At 69.1% G+C, this 22,261-nt stretch overlaps 1 protein-coding gene across 1 annotated transcript in view; it reads left to right on the forward strand.

Moving 5' to 3' along the window:
- Positions 1-22,261, forward strand: part of PLXNA1 (plexin A1) — a 46,650-nt gene that overhangs the window by 10,971 nt on the left and 13,418 nt on the right. Inside the window, exons 4-22 of the mRNA XM_057554735.1 lie at positions 6,320-6,460; positions 7,168-7,268; positions 7,452-7,575; positions 7,659-7,812; positions 8,066-8,165; positions 9,296-9,410; positions 12,159-12,359; positions 14,005-14,101; positions 14,170-14,363; positions 14,443-14,594; positions 14,673-14,793; positions 15,057-15,193; positions 16,426-16,593; positions 16,929-17,022; positions 17,189-17,428; positions 17,514-17,657; positions 17,864-18,098; positions 20,458-20,600; positions 21,812-22,068. Coding sequence (XP_057410718.1) covers positions 6,320-6,460; positions 7,168-7,268; positions 7,452-7,575; positions 7,659-7,812; positions 8,066-8,165; positions 9,296-9,410; positions 12,159-12,359; positions 14,005-14,101; positions 14,170-14,363; positions 14,443-14,594; positions 14,673-14,793; positions 15,057-15,193; positions 16,426-16,593; positions 16,929-17,022; positions 17,189-17,428; positions 17,514-17,657; positions 17,864-18,098; positions 20,458-20,600; positions 21,812-22,068 — 2,918 coding nt within the window. The remainder of the gene's footprint in view (positions 1-6,319; positions 6,461-7,167; positions 7,269-7,451; positions 7,576-7,658; positions 7,813-8,065; positions 8,166-9,295; positions 9,411-12,158; positions 12,360-14,004; positions 14,102-14,169; positions 14,364-14,442; positions 14,595-14,672; positions 14,794-15,056; positions 15,194-16,425; positions 16,594-16,928; positions 17,023-17,188; positions 17,429-17,513; positions 17,658-17,863; positions 18,099-20,457; positions 20,601-21,811; positions 22,069-22,261) is intronic.

Genomic DNA, 22,261 nt, shown 5'->3' on the forward strand with positions numbered 1-22,261 from the left:
CTCAGTGCTCTGTCCCCAGAGCGGGCCTGGGGTGGCCTGGCCACCGGCCCCTCGGGCACCAGTGCTCTGTGTGCCTGCCGAGTGCAGCGCTCTGGGCCTGGGTTGCCGGGACGGGAATGTCCTTTACCCTCCCAGAGATCTTGATCTCTAGAAGCTGCCTCTGAAAGATGGCAGCCCCTCCCTTCACGGCCCCCCCTCCGCCCTCCCTGGGATTCTGAAACTCAGAGGCCCTGGAAGTCGAGTGGCTGTGGGTAGGTCTCTGCATCAGGGCGGTCAGGGCGGCCTGTCCGCAGGGTCCCTGCTCCTGCTTGGTGCATCAGTGGAGACCCCTGCTCCCCAAAGCCCAGGCCTGTGCGGGAGGTGGGTGGGGGAGGCCCCGTGGCGCTGGGGACGCTGACGTCTTGAGAGATGCTGGCGGGAGCTGGCTGGGTCCCACCCCCGGCCTGCTGCCTGCACCCCCGTGGGGCTCGTCTCGTGTGTCTGGAGGACGCGTTGATTTCTAGCAGCTTGCCCTCCAGTGGCCTGTGTGTCGCGGTGCTGAGACTCAAGCCCCGAGCGTGTGCACGTGGCCTCTGGGGGTGGGGGCAGGGTGGTATCCGGTGTCCTGCGTGAGGCTGGCCTGTGACTGGCATCCACTCTGAAGGTTACTCGCCCTCAGGAAAGCGCCCGGCCCGGGAAGTGTCACAGGAGAGCACGGCGGGCGCCTACTCGGGCGCTGCCCTTCCCGTGGGTCCCCTCAAGGCCTGACCATCCGTCCCTGGGCCTGGCTGTGGCCCGAGTCCCCCGGCACGTCGTCCGTCTTCCTCCGCTCAGCACCCTGCGAGACTCACCTGTGCTGTGCGGTCAGTCCCGTGCCGTGGGGGCGTCCTGTGCTCCAGACACTCTTGACGACGTCCCCTCCTTCTGGGCGGACGTGACGTTTCTGTCTGTGTTGCCGTTTCCAGCGCCCGGCGGGGGGTGGGTCAGCGGTCACCACGCAGCCCTGCTCGTGGACGGTGTTGGGTCCCTGCGGTGCTCCCTGCCCGAGGAGTTGTCGGTGGGGAGTGGAGGGGCTTCAGCCGCCTGCTTCCTGCGTGTCTCAGCTGCTGTGCCCGTGGGGCCCCGTGGGTGCACTGCCCCTGCCCACCCAGGGCGGGGGTCCCCGGAACCTGCGGGTGGCGTCGCACGGTGCCCCGGATGTTGCTGTGTCCTGGGGGACGTGATGTCGTCTCTCTGGCTCTCGAGGGTGGCTGGCTGCAGCGGGCTGAGCCAGCGGGCACAGGGACCTGCTGGTCACCCTGTGGGTCTGTCCGACCCACCTCAGCCCTCACCCCAGAGCCAGTGTTGCACCAGGGCACATGCAGTGGCGGCCAGCAGGGTTGCCCACAGGGGTCTTGCCCCAGGTCCACCTCCCTACGGGGTCTGGCTGGTCAGGCTTAGGCCCAGCGTCAGCACCGGGGCACCTTTGGAAAGAATGATGTCCTCGGGTGCAGGCCGGCAGTGGCCTTCCTGTGCCTGGTCCCCCGAGTGCCCAGGCTCAGGGCCAGCCTGGTGGGGGTGGCCTCACAGGGCCCAAGGTTACCGCCCACAAAGTGCAGGACCCCTGCCCCCTGGGCAGACAGGGCTCTGCCCTCCAGGACCTATCTGCGGTGGGGAGTGGGAGCCCCTGGCAGCCCAGGAGATGGGTACGGAGGCCGGAATAGGCCAAGGAGCTGTGGAGTGCGCGGGAAGGGCGTTCTGGGGGGGGTGGGAACAATAGGGCACAGCTCAGAGGTGCCCTAGCACTGCTGGGGACAGAGCAGTGCTGGAGGGGGTTGGGGCTTATTCTGTGTGTGGTGGACACATCACTGGTGACCCTGCGGTGGTCATCAGAGGCTGCAGAGCTCAGGCCTGGGGACGGAGCTGGAGGGCAGTGGTGGTTTTGGGAAGGTGGAGGGGCTGCATCAGCTGCTGGTGCAGAGGGGGTAGAGTGGGTAGGTGGGTCTTGGGTTTGAGGCGGGGACATCTGGCCAGGTGGTCACTGCTGCCTGCTGCGGCATCCGTGGCCGGCCTTGGCGCCACTTGAGTCTCAAGCCGCGGCGGCACCCTGGCCGTGTCACTGCCGTGTGATGGAAGGCTGTACGATCGCAGCTGCTTCCTGGCCCAACTTTCTGCAGCCTCCATAAGCAGTGGGACAGATTCCCCAGGACAGCTGTCACCTCCTCCCCCTGGCAGGGCTCAGCCTTGGGGGCCCACCTCCAAGCAGCTCCCGATTAGGCTGGCCTCTCCGCTTTTAGGAGCTGTGAGTTTCTTAATTCTCACAGTTCTGTGAGTGGGGTGTCTGTGGGCAAATGAGGAAACAGGGTCAGGGAGGACCACTGCTTGCGTTGGTTGGTCCCTGCTCTCCTGTCTGCGTGTTGAGGGTTGAGAATAGGAAAGATGAGATTCCTGGGTCCCCATGCCCCAACCTTACCAGGTGTATCTGGCCCAATTACAACCATCAGGCCTCCTGCAAATCATGTTTTAATTACCTAATTACTGCCAAGAGGAAATTGCTAATTGCTTTTCCAGTATCAAATTCCTCATGGCCTTTCTGAGAACGGACCCAGGAAGGGGCCTGGAACCTGCCCCCAGTCAGAGAAGGGGGGAGGCTGTGGTGGCCTGTGAGGGGGTGGGGAGGGGTCTGGGAGCTGGGCCCATCGGGGCGCCTCAGCCCTGTCCGGGAAGGAGGGGGTGGCAGGGGCTCCTGTCCCTGGTAGCCCCTCCCTGGACCACCCTGCCTCCTGGGGGCGGGGAACAGGTTTGGCCGCTGCATCTACAGGAGGAGGGGGTGCCTGTGAAGTCCCAGCACCGTGGTGGCCTGCTGGCCGCTGCCCGTTCTCTGCCTGTTCCCCGACCCAAGGGCCTGTCCTACTCCCCACCCCCATCCCCGTCCGGAGACCAGGAGTCTTGCTCAGCCAGGGCAGCCCCACTTTGCAGATAGACACGGGGGCTGCTGTCTTGGGGTGGGCAGGACAGGGAACGTGCCCTTCCCGGAAGGGGCCAAGCCGGGCAGCCCCCTGCCTCCGGGGGCTAGGGCGCGTGCCGGCCTTGGCATGCAGCCTGGACGGCCCAGACATCCTCCCTGGTGCCCACACCCGCCCTCGGCCTGGAGAATGGACCCTTTGTTGGCTCTGGGCTGGACAGACAGCTGACCTGGCCGGGCCGTCAGCTGCCTGCCCGCAGCCGTTGGCCAGGGCTTCGCGGTGATGGGTCTGGGTCAGCCAGCTGGCCCAGCCTAGGGCTGGGCCCTCCAGGGCCAGGGGCCCCCTCCCGTTGGCCCTGGGCAGGGGTCCCTGTGCAGGACTTCCTGTCTGTTGGGCCCTGGGCCCCAGGGTCCTGCTGGCCTGGGGATGCCGAGGTGAACCCATTCCCTGGCCTGTCTGTGGGGTGCGGTGGGCCCGTGGTGGCAGTAGGTGCACAGCCCGTGGTCAGCGTCTTGCCTGGCCCTGGCTCCCAGAGGCTGCTGGGGCCCAAACCCTTCGTGGGGGCACTGACAGCCCTTGTGCCCCAGCTCAGAATCCAGGGGACCCCCCCCCCCTTGTACAGAGGGATAGGGACAACCCCGGTGGAGAAGTGAGCAGGGGCCAAGGGTCTGGGTCAGAGCCGGGCTGGGTGGGTTTCTGGGCCTGGTGCAGCCCGGCAGGCGTGCCAGGGCAGCTGGACGGCTCCGCTCAAGCCAGAGGGACCGAGCTGGGTTTGGGGAAGGAGGGCTCTCAGCTGGTAGTGGAGAGTTCTGGTGGTCGTCGGGGGAAGGTTTGCAGAGCACAGCGGTGACAGCTGGAGGTCAGGGAGGACACCAGGGGACGAGGAGTCCGGGGTGGGCCGCCCCAGGTGGGTGGCCCTCGAGTGACAGCTGTGGGCAGGGGTGTGGCGTCAGCACGTGCGCTGCTGGTGGTGTGTGTCCCGCTGTCCTGCCAGCTGCTGGGCCCCGTACCCGCCCTGCACGCCCCTTCTCCCCGGAGCGCCCTCCTGGTGGCCTGCCGCATCCCTCCTCCCACTTTTGGAGCAGACGCTGCATCCCCAGCTGCAGCGGGCGGTCTGGAGCCCGGGGTTTCTCTGGCAGGTCCTTGTGGGCCTTCGTTTACCTCGGTGCTGCCTGGGCTCTGCAGCCCGAAAACCAGGCTCCGCGGCAGGTGTGTCCCGAGGACTGGCCGAAAGCCCGTCTGTCTCGTGCGCGTGCGGGGCTCCTGCGGAGCCTGGACGGGGCTGCACGGCGCACGGAGTGGGGCATGTCCACCCACTGGCCTGTGGGCCGTGCCTCCCCGGCCCCCCCTTGCTCCGTGCCCTCCGGAAACGGGGGAGCCTTGCGGGTTTAAGGGCTGGGGCCGCCCAGTGCAGGGCAGGGGGGGGTAGATGGGCGCGTGGCGATGGACAGCTGGACGAGCACACTTCTGCCACAGCTGTTGGGAGCCGCCTGTCGAGTCGCGGCGCTTGGCGGGCCTGGGGGCGGGGGCGCTCTGGAGATGGGCTAGCCGCCCTCCCACCTTGCCCGGGACTGTGCCTTCCCCTAGGTGCCCGCCTTCCCTGAACTGTCTCCCTTGTCCCCTACGGGGGGGTGGGGGCACCCCTGATGCGACGTCCATGCCCCAGCCCGCGCCCTCGGCCCTGAACGGGGAGGGGTCGGGCCCCGGGGGTCTGGGTGGGAGAGCCTGGGGCCCGGCAGTGTCCCAGTTCAGCGCCCCCTGCACGAGGGCCAGGGGTGTGGTGGTCCCAGGAGTCCCAGGGGCCGGCAGTGTCAGGTCTGGGCTCCAGGGGGGCTGCAGCGGGTGGAGGCGCCTGCAGGGAAGAGGTGTAGAGGACCCTGCTTTGGCCCATTTGTGTTGAGATGGGTCTGGAGCTCTGGGTCCCCACTGGTGCCCTGCCCTGCCCTCTGGCCGTCCAGCCCCCTGCTCCCTGGCTGCGGTCCAGCCTGGCCTTGCTGCGCCTCTGTGGCCGGCCCTTGGGTTTTGGGGGTTGCCTCGGGGCCTGGCCCCCCGGGCACCCTCTGCTGGGTCATTTAGTCCCCGGAGTGGCTCTGGTGTGGGGGGAGGCGCCCGTCGCCCGGGGTGTGTGGGGGACCCTGAGGCAGAGGCCCCACAGCGGGGACGCGCCTGAGCAGGGCTTGGGCCCAGGCGGTGTGGGTGCAGAGGCCGGCCTCCCGGCCTCTGTGGCCAGGGCCCAGTCAGCTCCCTGTGAGAGCAGGGCAGCAGGCTCTGGGGTTTGGGGGTGCAGGCTGGGGTCCCCTCCAGGCCCTACCCGCGGGGGCTGAGGCTGGGCTGCTGAAAGCCCCCTGCCCCCCTCCTCCCTCTCGGCCCAGTCCTGGCTGCCTCCCCTGCCGGCAGGCGCCGGACTCGGCTCTTCCGGGTCTGGATTGACTTAAGCCTGCCTGCCCGGCGGGGCGGCAGCTGAGCGGAAGTGGGGGGGTGGCCGCGGGCGCTCAGGAATGTGGCCCTCCCCTCCCCCTTCCCCGTGGCCTCCCCGGCCGGCCGCCCTCTCCCAGCCGCCATGGAGCTGGCCCGAGCTAGCGGTGTTCGCCTAGCCGGTCAGGCCTGCCCTGCCCTGTCCAGTCAGCGTGAGGAGCCAAGGAGGGGCGCTGGGCCAAGGTGGAGGTGGGCCGGCGGCCCCGGGAGCCTGCCTGCGGGCTGAGCCGGCCGCCCCACGTGTCCCGTCTCTGGAAAGCCCCTCGGCTCTCTCGCTGTTAATTAAATACGTTTGTTTGGTAAAAGCAACTAAAAATACTTGCAGCGTCGAGCGCAGCGGGCGAGAGCTGGCTGAGTGAGCCCCAGCGTGTTCGGGACGTAGACAGTGTATTTCCTTATGCATGCGACGTCCGCCCCCCCTCCCACCTTCGTGCTGGGGGTGCCCCCTCTCTCGGACCCGGCTCCCACTGCCTCCCACTTGGGAGGTTCCTGGTCTCTCTTCTCGGCTGCACTGGACGCCCCTGCGGGCCCGCCGCCCCTCGTGCCCCCTCCCCTCTGCACAAATAGCCCTTCCTCGGCCATGGGGACGCCCAGCCTGGCCCCAGGGAAGGCCGCCCGGGCTCCTGCCGCCTCTGCCCTGGATGTGGCTGTGCAGCTCGTGATGGGTGGTGGGTGGCAGGCTGCGGTTTTCTCCAGCCCCCAGAGACCCCCACGCCTGGCGAAGGGGCTGGGCCGGGACCAGCCTGCCGGCCGCAGTTGATCCTGCACCAGCTCCTGGGCGTGGCGGGGCGGGGGGGCTCGGCCTTATTCTTCAAGGGCTGGGAGGGTGGCTGGGGGGGCTCCCGACCCCACACCTGGGCTGGGAGTGGACAGCGGCTGGAAGGCACTGGGGCAGCACCACGTGGGTCTCGCTGCTGCAGATCCTGGTGGACCTGGCGAACCCCGGTGGCCGGCCGGCCCTGGCCTACGAGAGTGTGGTGGCCCAAGAGGGCAGCCCCATCCTGCGTGACCTGGTCCTCAGCCCTGACCGCCAGTACCTGTACGCCATGACGGAAAAGCAGGTGGGTGCCCCGGGGAGCTGGGCGGGGCCCTCCCTGTCCAGCCAGCCTCCAGGGTTGCCCCAGAGGGGTCTGGAACTGCCCCCGGTCCCTGGACGACTGCACACCCACGGGAGCAGATGCTCAACGAGAGCGTTTTCAGGGTAGTGATGTTGGGGGGTTGGGGTGTCCGTTGGGGCCCCCGAGTTCCCGGGCTCTGGCCCGGCCAGCTCGTCAAGGTCACGTACCGTGTTTCTGGTCCAGCCTGCTTGGAGCCGGCCTCTGCCCTTCTGCTCCACCTGGTGACCCTGTGGCAGCCGGAGGGGTGCAGGTGGGGCCGGGCCCCCTGCCGTCCTGGTGGCTCCCTTCCCCTTTGCCCCTTCCCGCTGTCGGGTTACTCGGTCGCTCTGTGTCTCGGGCCAAGCCGGCGAGGTTGGGGTAAGCGGCGCCCTGCCTGCGTCCGGGCTCAGGATTGGGGCTGGAGTGCCCACGGCTCCCCTGGGAAGCTTGGGGTGCAGCTGAGTGAGAGGAACTGGCCAGAGCTGTCGCCCACACCAACGCGCTCCCTGGAGACCGGCCCGGCCTGCTTGGCGTGGCTTGGCCGGGTCAGGGTCACCCAGGACTGGCCCTTGGAGAGACGAAGCAGGAGGAAGGCCTGAGACGGGGGCTCCCTGGTGTGTGGGGCACAGGGACGGGCCCGAAGGGACCTGACGCCGAGGCCCCTCGTGCAGGTGACTCGGGTGCCCGTGGAGAGCTGTGTGCAGTACACGTCGTGTGAGCTGTGCCTGGGGTCACGGGACCCCCACTGCGGCTGGTGTGTCCTGCACAGCACGTGAGTCCGCACAGGCCGTGGGGGTGGCAGGGGGCCCGGCGGCCTCGCTGGGAGCCTGGGGGCCCGGCTCCCGTGACCCGCCGAGTGACAGGAGCCCAGCTTCCTGGGTCCGGACGGGGTGCAGGGTGGGCCCGGGGCTCCGCTGGCCTCCCGTCCGAGCCCGCCCCACGCCTCTGCCCGCAGCTGCTCCCGCCGGGACGCCTGCGAGCGGGCGGCCGAGCCCCAGCGCTTCGCCGCGGACCTGCTGCAGTGCGTACAGCTGACCGTGCAGCCCCGCAACGTGTCCGTGACCACGTCTCAGGTTCCGGTGAGTGCGGCCACTGGGGACGGGACGGGGCGGCGCGGGGGCACAGGGGGATGGGCCGGTCACCCTGTCCCCCTGCCGCCCAGCTCGTGCTGCAGGCCTGGAATGTGCCTGACCTCTCGGCCGGCGTCAACTGCTCCTTCGAGGACTTCACGGAGTCTGAGGGCGTCCTGGAGGATGGCCGGATTCACTGCCGCTCCCCCTCCGCGCGGGAGGTGGCGCCCATCACACGGGGCCAGGGTGAGGCTGAGTGGGCTGGCCTGGGCAGCGCGGGGGCCTCCTGTCGGGGGTGGACGGTCACTGGGACAGTGGGTGGGCGTCCTGTGGTGACCATGGAGGGCGTCAGGGGAAGGCACTGCAGGGCTGCGGGGTGGGGGGCGGGGGCCGTGCCCTTGGCCGTTGGGAGGGTCCTCGGCGAGGCCTTTTTCTGCGCGGGGCTCCTGGGTTTGGCGGCCCCGGGGCCCTGGTGACGGAACCTGTGCTGCTGGTACAGGAGACCAGCGGGTGGTCAAGCTCTACCTGAAGTCCAAGGAGACGGGCAAGAAGTTTGCATCCGTGGACTTCGTCTTCTACAACTGCAGCGTCCACCAGTCGTGAGTGTCTCTGGCCTTCTGCACAGCGTCCCGCGGGGCAACGCTTGGTCGGGTCGCAGGAGCCAGGACGGGGCCTCGATGGGGAGGCCTGAGGCCGGGTGGCGGGAGCGGCAGCTGGGGTGTGACGTGTGCTGATTCCCCTCGTGTGGGGAGTGGGCCACGGGCACCAGAGCCAGGCAGGGAGCTGGGGGCGCTGCTGCATCGTCCAGGCAGGGGACGGCCAGCCGGGGCTCAGGCCCTGGATGCCTGCCGCTCTGGGGCAGGAGGGGTCCGGGTCCCCTCTGGGTCGGGCAGCCCCTGGGGCACGGACAGCCGGGCGTGGGTGCTCTCCCCGGGCCTCTGGTCTTCTGTGAGCACGCCAGCCTCAGAGGAAGAACCGGAGGAGCTGAGGGCCCCCTGCTCGTCCCACGGGGTCCAGAGCACTGGGCCTGGAGGGGGTCCGCCTCGAGCCGAGGCGCTTAATTTTTCAGTCGTGTCTTCGTTCGTCGACTGACTTGCAGGCTGACGCCCTCCTGGCTGTTCGTGGGGCGCCCACCGTGGGCCTGGGTGTTATTGGCACCGGGGTCCAGCCTCCCCATGCTGGGCAGGCGGAATCTTTGGGGCAGGGGCTGTGCTCCAGAGGCTTCGAGGGGTCGAGGGTCTCTGTAGAGGCAGGGCGGTGGGTTACATGGAGCTACAGGGACGGTGAGGTGAGGTGTGGGCTGTGCGGCCTGTCCAGGCCCTGGAGACACGTTGGAACGAATCAGGCCCTTGCCAGGCGAGCCTGCTTTCTGGTCGGGGAGGTGACGTCTCCCACGGCCGTTCAGCCTGCAGCAGCCACTCCACCTACGTTTAAATCTTAGAGTATTAGAACAAGGTGGATTTTAAAATGCGCTTCTCAGCCGCACTAATGTGTTTCCAGTGCTGATGGTTACGCGTGGCCTGGCACCGGCTTTACACGTGTGCGTCTCTGAGAGGTTCTGTCGGCCTGTCAGGCAATGGAGGGAGGAGGGAGGGGAGCCCCGGCGGGCAGAAGCAGACCAGCTCCGAGCAGTGAGGAGCAGCCTGTGCAAAGGCCCTGGGGCGGCTCCGTGATCGGCAGCGAGGTGGGGGCCCAGGCTGCGGCCTCACCACCCGCCCTCTGCCTGCAGCTGCCTGTCCTGCGTCAGCGGCTCCTTCCCTTGCCACTGGTGCAAGTACCGCCACGTGTGCACACACAACGCCGCCGACTGTGCCTTCCTGGAGGGCCGCGTCAACGTGTCCGAGGTAAGGCGTCCTGGGGGCTGGGTTCGGAGGTGTGGAGGAGTTGGGTGCCGTCTGGGGGTGGTGGGGATGCTGGCTGGAACGTATAGGGGGACGCCTTCCGGGGCTGTATTGGCCTGGGGACCTCAGCCATTGGCGTTGGCTTGGGGACCTCAGACCCAGGGCACGTCCGGGGACCATGAGGGCAGGGACCGTCCTCCCAGTGCGCCAGGAACTAGCTGGGAGCGTGTCTGGCTGGGTCCACATGGACGGAACTGGCTGGGCGAGGTGCAGGCGGCTGGTCATTCCTGGAGTCGCTTGCAGGGCTGCGTGGTTGTCAGTAGCCATCAGGTAGTAGTTGTTTTGGAGCCGAGCAAGGCGCTGACTTTATCATGAGCAGTGGGGCTGAGCACCAGGCCGGACTGACCCGGGCCTGCCAGGCAGGGGGTGGGGGCAGGGCTCCCCGCGTCCAGCCTTCGGGTGTGGAGCCAGGACCTGATGCCAGGCCTTGCCTCTGCAGTAGATACCACATCTGTTGGCTGGATGGGGTAGGAGGGTGTGAGTCCCACCAGCCATGGGGCGCTTGGGGGCTGCATCTGGGCCGCACTTGCCTGGGGCTGAAGGATGCCGCAGGCACGGGGCCCCGTCACAGAACCTGCCCTGGCCGCCCCGCCCCTTCCCGTGGGCCCTGGTTCTTCCACTCCCCGGTGACGATACACAGGACAAGACGGCAGTGGCGGGGGCGGGCCAAGAGCGGGCGGGGACACGCGGTGGGCAGGTGGGCTTCCCAGGTGTGCGTCCTGCTTGAGGAGCTGGCCCAGGGGTCCTGGGGGTGGGGTAGGGGGCAGGGGCAGCAGGAAGCTGGGGGGCTGAGCCAGCTGGGGGTGGCAGCAGAATGGACGTGTGAGGTGGGGGCCCGGTCTTCACTGGCTGTCTCTGAGCTCTCTGCCCCTCTGAGCTGTTCCAGCGGAGCAGGCCGCCCGGCGGGGCGCTCGGGGAGGGCTGGCATGGTCCTCGGCCGGGACAGGGAGAAGCAGGGGTAGACCCTGCTCGGGAGCTCGCCTGAGTCAGGCGGAGTTGGGGGGCTGGTGGGGGTCAAGGGGGGCTGTCTGGGGATGGACTTCACGGACGGTCCCTCCTCAGCCAATCCCAGGTTGCGTGGGGATGTCCCTAAGGAGTGTGACGTTGCCACAGTCCCCCCATCCCTGGTTCAGGTTTGGTTCTCTGGGCGACCCCTCCCCAGCTCGTGCTCAGGCCTCAGGGCCCCAGTCCCAGCGTTTCCCTGCTTCCCGCCCAGGGTGGGACGGGGTCCCTGTGCTCCCGCGTCTGCCTGGTTGGCTTCGGCCGGGGGGGCCACCAGAGCATGGTGGGGACGGGGTGGCCCGGCAGGGGTCCCATGTGGAGCAGCCCCAGAGCAGAGCAGCCCCGGGAGGTGGCCTGCACCCAGACCCAGCCTCCCCAGGATCAGGGTCATGTGCTCCCCCTGGCAGCCTTGTCACCAGGAGGCTCTGGGCCTGAGGCCGGTGCCCCTGCGAGCAGAGTGGAGGTCAGTCTTCCAGACACGTCCCTGATTTGTGTGAGCGGAGGGGTTCTAGGTTAGGGGAACCTGACTTGAGTTATGAAAACGGAGTCGTGGTCCCTCATTCACTCATAGGCCCTGAATTCCTTGGATGGCGGAGCCTCTGCGTCCACGCTGCTTATCAGCTCCCGGCTGCCTCTGGCTCAGCCTGGTCTCAGGCCACTCAAGGGGGTTGCGGCCAGGCCCGAGCTGACGCCCGTCCATGGCTGGGGTCATGAGGTGCCGAGGCCCAGCCACAGGGAGGCTCTGGCCTGACGGGGGCGTGGAGCCTGCACCCCGAGACCCACGGGGGGACAGACAGCGGTGCTGGCCTCCCAGCAGCAGAGCTGGTGTCAGTGGAGAGGGAAGGTGCGAGGTCGAGGGACAGTGGGAGTGGGACCTGGTGGCCAGGACGAGCTGGGGCTGCTGAGGGATGTGGAGGGGCAGCGGGGGCGTCCCTGGGCTGGGGGCTGGCACGGGCGCCCTTTCAGGTGGCCACCGTGCACACCGGCAGCTCCCGCAGGGCTGCAGCCTGAGCCCCAAACGGAGCCCACATGCCGGTCAGTGCCCCGTGAGCAGGTGGCCGTCAGGGCAGCCGCAGACCCGGCGGTCCGTAGTCAGCCTGCCAGCCCTGCCCTGCTAGCTGTGCCCCCCCAGTGCCCCCAGGGGCCCCAGAAACCTCTGCAGAGCCGGCCCGTGGTGCCTCGGGAGCTGCCATGGGGCGTGGGGATTGCAGTCTGTTTTCAGTGTCTCTATTTAAAGCACCTTTCGCAGGGTTCCCGCGGGCCGGCTCCTCCACGGTCGCTGCAGCCTTGCTGCAAGGGAAGCCAGGCCATTGCATCAGTTAGTGTTGCTGAAACGCTGGTCCTGGGGGCCGGGCTGTTTTTCTGCTCGCTCTGGCTATTTTTACCTACTCCCTGGGCCCCCAGCTGAGAACTTGCTCCTGCTTCTGCCTCAGGGGCCTCTCGGCTGCTGCCAGATGGGGCCCCTCTGGTGGGGTCCTAGGACCCCGGGGCAGGGCACTCGGGCCCCCGGGGCAGGCCTGCCCAGGTCACAGTGTGCAGCCTGGAACCCGGGCCCGGCTGGCTGTCATCGACGTCCTCAGTCTGCCGGTGTGTAAAATGGGCGCGGGGCGCTTGTCTTGGAGGAGCTCGGGCTCCTCGCAGCCCGCCCGCCAGCCTCCACCCCGGCTCAGCCGAAGCCTTGTCCCCCAGGACTGCCCGCAGATCCTGCCCTCCACCCAGATCTACGTGCCGGTGGGTGTGGTGAAGCCCATCACCCTGGCCGCCCGGAACCTGCCGCAGCCGCAGTCGGGCCAGCGGGGCTATGAGTGCCTGTTCCACCTCCCGGGGGGCCCGGCCCGCGTCGCCGCCCTGCGCTTCAACAGCTCCAGCCTGCAGTGCCAGAACTCCTCGGTGGGTCCACTCGGCGTGGGCGGGGCCGCCAGGACCCCGAGCGCCGTGTTTCTGCTTTAGCAAAAGGGCTGCGCGTAGTCAGGTCTGCCACGCCCTGTTCGGGGGGCACCTCGGGCTCCCAGGCCCTGCCAGCCTCTCAGCTGGGCCCGGCTGAGCAGGCTGCAGGGGCCACGCCCAGAGCCACGCCAGCATTTGGAGGGAGCGTGTCTCAGACGTGGCTTTGCGTGCCGTCTTGGGGACCTGGGTGAGGGGGCTGGGGTTGAGGGCGTGGGGGCGTGTCCCTGGGGGCCGAGGTCAGGGTGACAGCACCGGCCCCTTTAAGGCGTCCTGTGTCCGGACACAGAAGCCGTGCGTGGTGGCCGGGGCGTTCCCACGACCCAGACGTGCCAACAGGCAGCCACCTTTGGAGCCTCAGGTCTAACTCGTCCCACGGATTAGGGACGGTGGTCTTTGCAGGGCCAGAACCTCCTGGTGGGCGAGGGGAGAGGGCCAGTGGGTGGTCCTGAGGCCGGCTTGTGCCTCGCTCCCCCGGCTCGCCCCGTGACTGCCAGCAGGCCTCGGTCTGCCCATCTGTTCAGGAGAGCAGTGGGCTTCCCGGGCTAGCCAAGGCCCTGAGTGGGGAGTGGGTACCTCTGGGCCGTCTGCAAGGCCCCCAGAACCCTGCGGAGGGGCATAAGGTCGGAGGTCAGGGTCCATTGCAGAGGTGGTGGACCCTTGGCCCACCAGCTCTGTCCTGGCAGGGGCGGCTGGGGTCCAGCGGTCAGCACAGTCTCCCAGCCCAGGTCGGCCACTCGGCCGGGCCCCAGGCTCCCCGAGCCTGCCTGCCTGTCCCGTCCTTCTGCCTCCTCTCGGCTCCACCCTCCGCCTGCTTCTCGCTCTGGCTCCCCTGGCCCGGCTGCCTGCGCCCTCTCCTTGCGTTCTGCGCGTCCCGGAGGCCAGCTGTCTCTCGGCTTCTCCCCCATCCCCGAGCCTCTGTCACCTCTGTCCCTGCACCCCCGCCCCCCTAGGCCCACATTTATCTTCCTTGCAGCTCTTGTGTGAAGGGGAAAGAGAGCGTCAGGGAGTTTGATAGGATCCAATTACATCCCTGCAGATAAGATGATGATGAATCGCCCTGGGGTGGAGCGCAGGTCTTCAACTGCAGGAAGTGGGACACAGCTGGGCGTCCGGGGAGGGCTGAGTCCCTGAGCCTAGCCCAGCCTGGGGTCGGGGCTGCCAGGGCACAGGGGACACATGTCTCGCACCTCAGGGCAGTCCCAGAGGAGGGCTCGTTGAGCCCGTTGGGAGACGAAGCCGAGGTTCACAGAGTAACCCTGACATGTGTCCAAGGGGTGCGGGGAGTCCTGGTTTCCTGGCGGGGGCTCACCCTGGAGGCTGTGCCCCTGTAGCTGCTGGAGGTTGGGGGCCGTGGCTGTGCTTGTGCAGAGGGGGACCCGGGTGGGGCAGCAGACGCTTAGCCCCCTCCGCGGGCCCGCAGGCGGGCAGCGCTGTGGGGAGTCTGCCTCCAGATTGGCCCCCAGACCCCGCCCTGCTGAGCCCGGGCCCCCAGCGGCCGGTCCCGCAGGTGGCCACAAGGGACACACAGGCCCTGAGGAGCGGCCCGGGCTCGGGCCGTGTGGCCTGACGGCTCCTCCTGCCGCCGCAGTACTCCTACGAGGGCAACGACGTCAGTGACCTGCCCGTGAACCTGTCCGTGGTGTGGAACGGCCACTTCGTCATCGACAACCCGCAGAACATCCAGGGTAAGCTGGGTGGGGCGGCTGGGGGGCGGTGCCGAGGGTGGCCGCTGACGCCCACCCGCTCCCTGCAGCCCACCTGTACAAGTGCCCGGCCCTGCGGGAGAGCTGCGGTCTCTGCCTCAAGGCCGACCCTCGCTTCGAGTGCGGCTGGTGCGTGGCCGAGCGCCGCTGTTCCCTGCGCCCCCACTGCCCCGCGGACTCGCCCGCTGCCTGGATGCACGCCCGCCACGGCAGCAGCCGCTGCGCCGACCCCAAGATCCTCAAGGTGGGCAGGGCTCCCGGGCCTGGGGGGCGTCGGGGGTGCTCCGAGCGCCTGGCCCGCGTCCCAGCCTCTGCCTCCGCAGCTGTCCCCTGAGACGGGCCCGCGGCAGGGAGGCACGCGGCTCACCATCACGGGCGAGAACCTGGGGCTGCGCTTTGAGGACGTGCGGTTGGGCGTGCGCGTGGGCAAGGTGCTGTGCAGCCCCGTGGAGAGCGAGTACGTCAGCGCTGAGCAGTGAGTGTGGCCGGCGGGGCGGGGGGAGCCGGCGGGGGCCTGGTGCCCACAGCTGCTGAGGCCCCCCCGTGCCCGCAGGATCGTCTGCGAGATCGGGGACGCCAGCGCGGTGCGGGCCCACGATGCCTTGGTGGAGGTGTGCGTGCGGGACTGCTCCCCCCACTACCGCGCCCTGTCGCCCAAGCGCTTCACCTTTGTGGTAAGCCCGCCCGCCTGGCCCTCTGCTCCCGCCGCCATGGGGGCCCTGAGGGCTCTCCTTGGGGGGCTGGCCCGGGCCACGGGCAGCCTCAAGTGATGGGCCCCCGCCCCCTCCCCCGTCGCCGCCGGGGCCTGATGCCGGGGCCCCCGTGCGCCGTGGGCCCTGCCTGTGGGCGATGTCTCACACCCAGTGAGCGCAGGCCTGGGCCTGGCTGGAGATGCGGGCGCTTCCCTGGAGCTCCAGCAGGTCCCTTCTCCCCCTAGACGCCGACCTTCTACCGTGTCAGTCCTGCCCGAGGGCCCCTTTCGGGGGGCACCTGGATCGGCATCGAGGGTAGCCACCTGAACGCAGGCAGCGACGTGGCTGTGTCTGTCGGCGGCCGGCCCTGCTCCTTCTCCTGGTACGGGGTGTGGACGGATGGGGAGCGGGGACCCCAGGCACAGGCTGCCTTCCCCTTGTGGTGGTTGGTTCAGATGGCTGGTGCCCCCTCCCATCGCCTGGGAAGCTGGAGGGCTCTGGAGAGCTGGGCTAGGGTGATCGCTATGGAAACCTAGAGGCGGAGAAGGTTACCATAGAGACAGGCAGACTACCCTGGAGCGGGAGGGCAGGGTGGTGGGTGGGGCCTGGGTCTGAGGGGCGGGCACAGCCACTCTGCCCTGGGTTTTGGGGGAGTCCCGTGGAACATGAGAAGCGCGTTTAGAAAAATTCTTAAGAGGGAGAAAGGAAAACTTATCAAAAGCCCGGAGCCCTGAAGTGGATAATTTTAGATTAGGGATGATAATGGAGCGGGCCTTTAAATATTTTCTCGTAGTAATTACCTGTTATCAGACTAATTATTGGTGTTTGCAGCCTGCTGTGCGCGGGCCTGGCGGCTGTGGTGAAGGCACTGAGGGGATGGGGCAGGTGCAGGCGGTGACCGGCGGCTGCCCTGGCGGGGGACCCAGCGCCCCCAGCCCCTCCAGCTCGTTTCACCCACTCACGGCCCAGGCCCACGATTAGCCTGTTTTCAGATCAGGGATGATGGGGGCGGGGGGTGCGTGTGTCGTGTGCGTCCCTCCAGCCCTCCCAGGACGTTGAAGCCGTGGGCCCCGCCCGTGGAGGGGCCCCGCCCGTGGAGGGGCCCTGCAGCTGCATCCTGCCCGCCCTCCCCGGGTGACTGATGGGGCCTCTGCAGGGCTGCTCTGAGGCCCGTGAGCCCTTTCCCGCCCGGCAGGCCTGCTCTCTGCACCCGTGGGCCAGGCTCTTGCAAGCTGGGGCGCGGGCAGGCTTGCCGGTTGACGCTGCCAAGGAGGCGGAGCCGGGGGTGGGGGCCACCTGGGCAGCGAGGTGGTGAGGCAGGACCTGCCCCCCTCAGCCGGGGAGCCAGCCACGCTGAGCCTAGGACACCTCCCGCCCACGCAGGGCAGCGTCGGGGGAGAGGGCCAGGCTGCGGCCCAGGTAGGCACAGACAGCACCTGGCCCCTCGCAGGGGCTGACGGGGAAGGGGGCCCCGCCTGGAGACAGGCCCGTTGTGGCCTGTGCCGTAGGTAGGCAGACGCAGCGGGCGGGCTGGTGGCTCGCGCTCAGCCTGTTGGTGGTGGAGCCTGGGCGCTCGGTGGCGTCGGAGGTGAGCTCCAGCACCTGCATCCTCAGGAGGAATTCCCGGGAGATCCGATGCCTGACGCCCCCCGGGCAGAGCCCCGGCAGTGCCCCCATCGTCATCAACATCAACCGCGCTCAGCTCACCAATCCCGAGGTCAAATACAACTACACCGAGGACCCCACCATCCTGAGGATTGACCCTGAGTGGAGCATCAACAGGTGGGAGCCCACCCTGAACCCCCCGACCCCCATCCCAGGTTCCCTGAGCCCCCCGATCCCCTTCCTGCCCACGGAGTCCCCCCCGAACCCCGTCCCGCCCGCCCTGAGCCCCTCTCCTGAGCCACCAAAGACCAGCAGCAGGTGTGGGGCGCCTGCACCCAGGCCCTCCGCTCCCCCTCCTGTGGTCCTGCCGCCAAACGTGGTGCTGAGAGACTGACCCGCTTGCTGTCTTGCAGCGAGCCGGGTGGTGTGTCTGGTCCCTCCCATTTGTGCCGGGCCGGGGGCAGAGGGCCCCGGAACTTCCACCCGTGATTTCCATCTCCCTCATCTTTTAGCGGAGGGACCCTCCTAACGGTCACGGGCACCAACCTGGCCACCGTCCGCGAACCCCGCATCCGGGCCAAGTACGGAGGCGTCGAGAGGGAGAACGTGAGTCCTCACTGGGCCCTGCCCCCCGCAGCTCCTGCCATCCCGGCTGCACTTGGAGGCCCTGGGAGGGGTGGGGGCCGTGTGCAGGCGTGGCCGCAGCCCCGCAGTGTCACAGCCTGGCTTTGCACGGGTCAGCCAGCCCGGTGTCCCTGTCTTGCGTCCCCAGAGCTGCCTAGTGTACAACGACACCACCATGGTGTGCCGGGCCCCGTCGGTGGACAACCCTGCCCGCAGCCCGCCCGAGCTGGGCGAGCGGCCCGACGAGCTGGGCTTTGTCATGGACGACGTCCGGGCCTTGCTGGTGCTCAACGCCTCGACCTTCGTCTACTACCCGGACCCCGTGCTGGAGCCGCTCAGCCCCACCGGCCTCCTGGAGCTGAAGCCCGGCTCGCCCCTCATCCTCAAGGTGGGCTGCTCGGTGGGGCGGGGCTCGTGTGGGGGCCGGCGCGGGGGGCCGGCGAAGCCCCCGCTCACCCCGTGCTGCCCCACAGGGCCGCAACCTCCTGCCGCCGGCGCCCGGCAACTCTCGGCTCAACTACACGGTGCTCGTCGGCTCCACGCCCTGCGCCCTCACCGTGTCGGAGACGCAGCTGCTCTGCGAGTCGCCCAACCTCACCGGGCAGCACAAGGTCACGGTGCGTCCGCGTGTCCTGGCAGCTCCGGCCCGCTGGGCCCCATGTAGGGCAGCCCCTGCTCCGAGCAAGCCCCAGACTTGCCTCCCACCCAGAGGGAGCCCCTCCCTGGTGCCCCTGGCGGGCCCAGCGTCTGCCCTGGGTGCCGGCGCCCCCACCTCGCCGACCGTGCGGGGCTGGGGCGCCCCCTGAGTGGCCTGCACCCCCAGGTCCGGGCCGGCGGCTTCGAGTTCTCGCCGGGGGTGCTGCAGGTGTACTCGGACAGCCTGCTGACGCTGCCCGCCATCGTGGGCATCGGCGGGGGCGGGGGCCTCCTGCTGCTGGTCATCGTGGCCGTGCTCATCGCCTACAAGCGCAAGTCGCGGGACGCCGACCGCACCCTCAAGCGCCTGCAGCTCCAGATGGACAACCTGGAGTCCCGCGTGGCCCTCGAGTGCAAGGAAGGTGGGTGGGAGCCGCGGGGAGGCGTCCAGGGTCGGGGGGGTGCTGGGGGTGCAGAGCTCGCTGAGCTGGGCCCGCGCTGCCTGCCAGCTCCTCTCCCTTTACCACCTTCCGCACGGCCTCGCTGTGCCGGGCTCGGTCCGGGGGTTGGGCAGGGGCCTGACCGGGGGCAGTCACGGGGTGTTGCTTGAAGCACAGGCTCTGCCCAGAGAGCCCCCTTTGCGTCCCAGCCTGTCCGTGGGACCCCAGGTGGGCACACGACGTTTCTGTGCCTCGGTCTCCTCCTCTGTGGAACGGACGTAGCACCAGGTGCGGGGGCGCTGGGCCTGCCCGCTCCGGGCGGGGGGCCGTTTCCCCGGGGGTTGTGGGCCGTGCTCGTCCACGTGCTGGCGCGGCTGTTTCCCTCCGGCGGCCGGTGCGGGGCACTGAGGCAGGGGCCCTGTCTTCAGCCGCCCTGTGTGCACCCAGACCCGGGCCTGGGCTGCCTCTGCTCTCGGGGTGCTCGCTCGGGGGGGTGTCTGTCTCACCCTGGGGTGCACGTGACGCAAACCAGCTCAGGCCGCTTTGGCGGGGAGGCTTCGCCGGGGTCTGGGGCCCAGCCAGGCCCTCACTCTGTTCTCAGGAACCCCCTTCCTCTGCGGTTCCCCCTCCCTGTGGTGCTAGGACGGCCACAGGGGGCAGGCTCGGCGTCCCCACACCTGGTCACATGCCCCCTTCCCCCAAGCCTGCTCCTCCGGGAGCTCCCGACCGAGAGGTGGACCCCAAGGGCAGATGGGGGCGGCCCAGGGAGTGGGAAGGGCAGGGGCCGCGGGCGGCGTCGGAAATCTGAACGGTGGGCCGGCGGGTGGGCGGGAAGGGCCAGGACGGTGGCCTCCAGCTGGAATAGAGCTGTCCCCGGGGACCGATGTGTCCGGTAGACCAGCAGGCCCAAGGCTGGTCCCCGGGGAGCAGATGCTGCTGTAGCCGCCGGTGCTGAGCATTGGGGTCGCGGCTGCTGGGAGGCCAGCGGGTAGGCGCTGAGCGGTGGGCGCCCAGGCCGGGGCCGCGGAGGCCCTGGGGGGTTCAGCTCCTGCGTGCCCGTGTGGGCTCCAGGCAGCAGCCTGCGCTTGTGCTGGCCTCTGTCGAGCCCGGCTGGCCTTTCTGGCTGGCAGGAGATGGGTCTCAGGGCTGGGTGCCCCCAGCCAGCTGGAGGCGGGGGGGCTCCACTTGAGCCCCGGCTCACTTGTGCCTCTGGGAGCCCCGTCGGGGTCCAGGGCTGTCACGAGGGGTGAACAGAGCAGCGCGGGTGGCACCTGGCGTGTCAGGTGCCGGGGTGGGGGAGGCCGTGAGGATCCTGCAGGGTCCGCGAGTGAACGCTGGCAGCCCTGGGGCAGACGACAGGCGTCGTCCCGTTTGGGGACTAGGGCAGGGGGCTGGGCGGGGTCGGAAGCCCTGCCTGGGGGGCCTCGTGCCTAACAGGCCTGGCTCTGGGTGGTCACTAATTCCACTGGCCTGGGGTGTCCGGTCTGCCCGGGACCCCGGCCCGTCTTAAGACAAAGGCCCGTGTCCCAGTGCCCCCTCGGTCCCTGGCAGACTGCCCCCCGAGGGGCTCCGGCGCGTGTTGTGGGCTTGGGTGGGAGGCAGCGGCCTGGGCCTTCCTGGGACAAGGACAACCGTCTGCCCGTCCTGTCTGGACTGACCTGTGATGCCAGTGTCTGGCAGCGTGTGTGCGGGCCCCCAGGGCCGGCCAGGTGGAGGTGGCCAGACTCCAGGCAGCAGTGCCGGGGGGGAAGGGCCGGCTCCCGTGAAACCTTCCTGGCATCCCCAGTGCCCCTCTGGCTCCTGACCAGACAGCGCATCCTTGGGCTGCCGCAGGGCTCACACCTCACGGCTCTGGAATGTCCTGAAAGCAGCGGAGCCGCCCTGAGCGAGCGAGCGGGCGGGCGGGCGTGTCAGGGGCCCCTGGCCTGAGCTGTGAGGGCTTGCTTGTTGGCGTGCAGGGCTCTGCCCCTTCCCAGCCGGCCTCATCCCCGCTCTTCCCCAGTGGCCGGAGCCAGGGGGCCACAGCTGCTCTGGCCCCTGCTGCCCGATCGGGACGTGGAGGCCCCTTTCGGCCCCATCCCGGCACCGCCTCTGCTCTCATCTTGGTGAATTCTGCAGCAGTTCAGGGGAGGAGGACTCAGCCTCTGTGTCAGGACTGGGGAAACCGAGGCACAGGAATTTCCTCAAGGTCACCCAGCTGGCGAGTGGCAGAGCCAGGGGCTGGCCTGACCCTGAGTGTGTGTGGGGGGAGTGGGGGGTGCTGGGGGGCCCTGAGTGTGTGTGGGGGAGTGGGGGGTGCTGGGGGGCGGGGCAGCTGCTGTGACACCTCGTCTGGCTGCAGCCTTTGCGGAGCTGCAGACGGACATCCACGAGCTGACCAACGACCTGGACGGTGCCGGCATCCCGTTCCTTGACTACCGCACGTACGCCATGCGGGTCCTCTTCCCCGGCATCGAGGACCACCCGGTGCTCAAGGAGATGGAGGTGGGCTGCTGGCTGGGGTTCACCGCTGCCTCTGCCTGCGGGGGCTCCTTGGGTGCTGGGGCCGGGCTTGAGCCTGCTGGGAGGGGGGCCGGGTGTGGGGGGCCTCGCCCTAGCAAACCACCCTTAGCCTGGGCTCCCCAGGGCCCAGCTCTGTTTCATTGGGCCCCTAGTCTACCGCGTACCACCTGCAGCTCCTCCGGCCTGGCTCCTGGGTGGGCCCGGGTGCTGAGCTTCACTGGGCCAGGGGCGCTGCTGCCACGCGGGCGCTCAGCTGGGCTCTGCGCGGCTGATGCGGCCCCCGATCCTGCCGAGGGGAAGCCGCCTGGCACCCACGTCCTCCCGGGCTCCCCAGTAGCCGGCCAGGCGCCCGGGCCCCCCAGCTCGGAACGGGCAGGGGCTCAGCGAGTCTGCTCTGCTGTGTGCTCTCCGGGGGTGGGGGTGTGTGTCGCATCCTGCACCCCTCGGATGTTGGGGAACCAACCCCCTCACGTGGCTGTGTTGGCGGGACATTCCCTCTCGAGCTGCACCTCAGCGGGCCTTCCTGTCGCGCTGCCTCGGGCCCAGGGCACCCTGGGCTGCTCACTGCCTGCTTGTTTGCTGGGATGTCTGCCACGCTGGGGGTTCCCCAGCCGCCATTGGGTGTCTCTCCCAGCGTTGCCGTCTGCCGTGCTGGCCTGACTGTTCTCTTAGCTGTGACTGTGTGTTCTACCTGGTACCTGTCACCTGTCTTGCCTGGGCTGGGAGCCCTTGTGTCATGCCATGACAAGCCTCGGGGCAGATAAGAGTGAGCAGGGCCCTGGAACCAGCCACACCTGGCATTCCATCCCCGCTTTCCCACCTCTGTGCCGTGTGGCCGCAACACGCTGCTCCCCTCTCTGGACTTGAGTGTCTTCCGTGAAGGGGGAGGGTGGTTTCTGCACTGGTGCTGGCTGTGAGGGACTGTGGACGGGCACTCCTGGTGCCCGCTGGGCGAGCTGGGCCGCACACAGGGTGGCTGGAGCAGGCCCTCCTTCTGCACCTGCACGCTGCTGTGCCCCGGGCCTCTGCCTGCTGCGGCTTCTCACGCAGCTGCCAGGTCACACGCATTCTGCTAGGACAGTTGCGGCTCAGGGACCCTCAGGGTGACCTGCCCTTCGTACCGAGCCTAGACGGCCCCTCGGCCAGCAGGGGCCGGTGCGCTCTGAGGTCTGAGCAGGCCCGCGGCCCCCCAGGTGCAGGCTAACGTGGAGAAGTCGCTGACGCTGTTCGGGCAGCTGCTGACCAAGAAGCACTTCCTGCTGACCTTCATCCGCACGCTGGAGGCCCAGCGCAGCTTCTCCATGCGGGACCGCGGCAACGTGGCCTCGCTCGTCATGACGGCCCTGCAGGGCGAGATGGAGTACGCCACGGGCGTGCTCAAGCAGCTGCTGTCCGACCTCATCGAGAAGAACCTGGAAAGCAAGAACCACCCGAAGCTGCTGCTGCGGCGGTGAGTCTGCGCCCCGTGCCTGCCCCTGCGACGGCGTGCCCACCGGCGCTGCCGCCGCAGTTCTGGGGACCCACCCCGGGGCTGGCCTTGTCTGGGACCCCCCGGCGCAAGGCGACCCCTGCTCTGAGGCCGAGGCCTGATCTCTGGCCCTGGGGAGGGTGGGGTGGCGGGGCGGTGGTGTGGGCGGGCCCGG

Source organism: Balaenoptera acutorostrata, chromosome 10, assembly GCF_949987535.1.
Source record: "Balaenoptera acutorostrata chromosome 10, mBalAcu1.1, whole genome shotgun sequence".
Lineage (NCBI taxonomy): Eukaryota > Metazoa > Chordata > Mammalia > Artiodactyla > Balaenopteridae > Balaenoptera > Balaenoptera acutorostrata.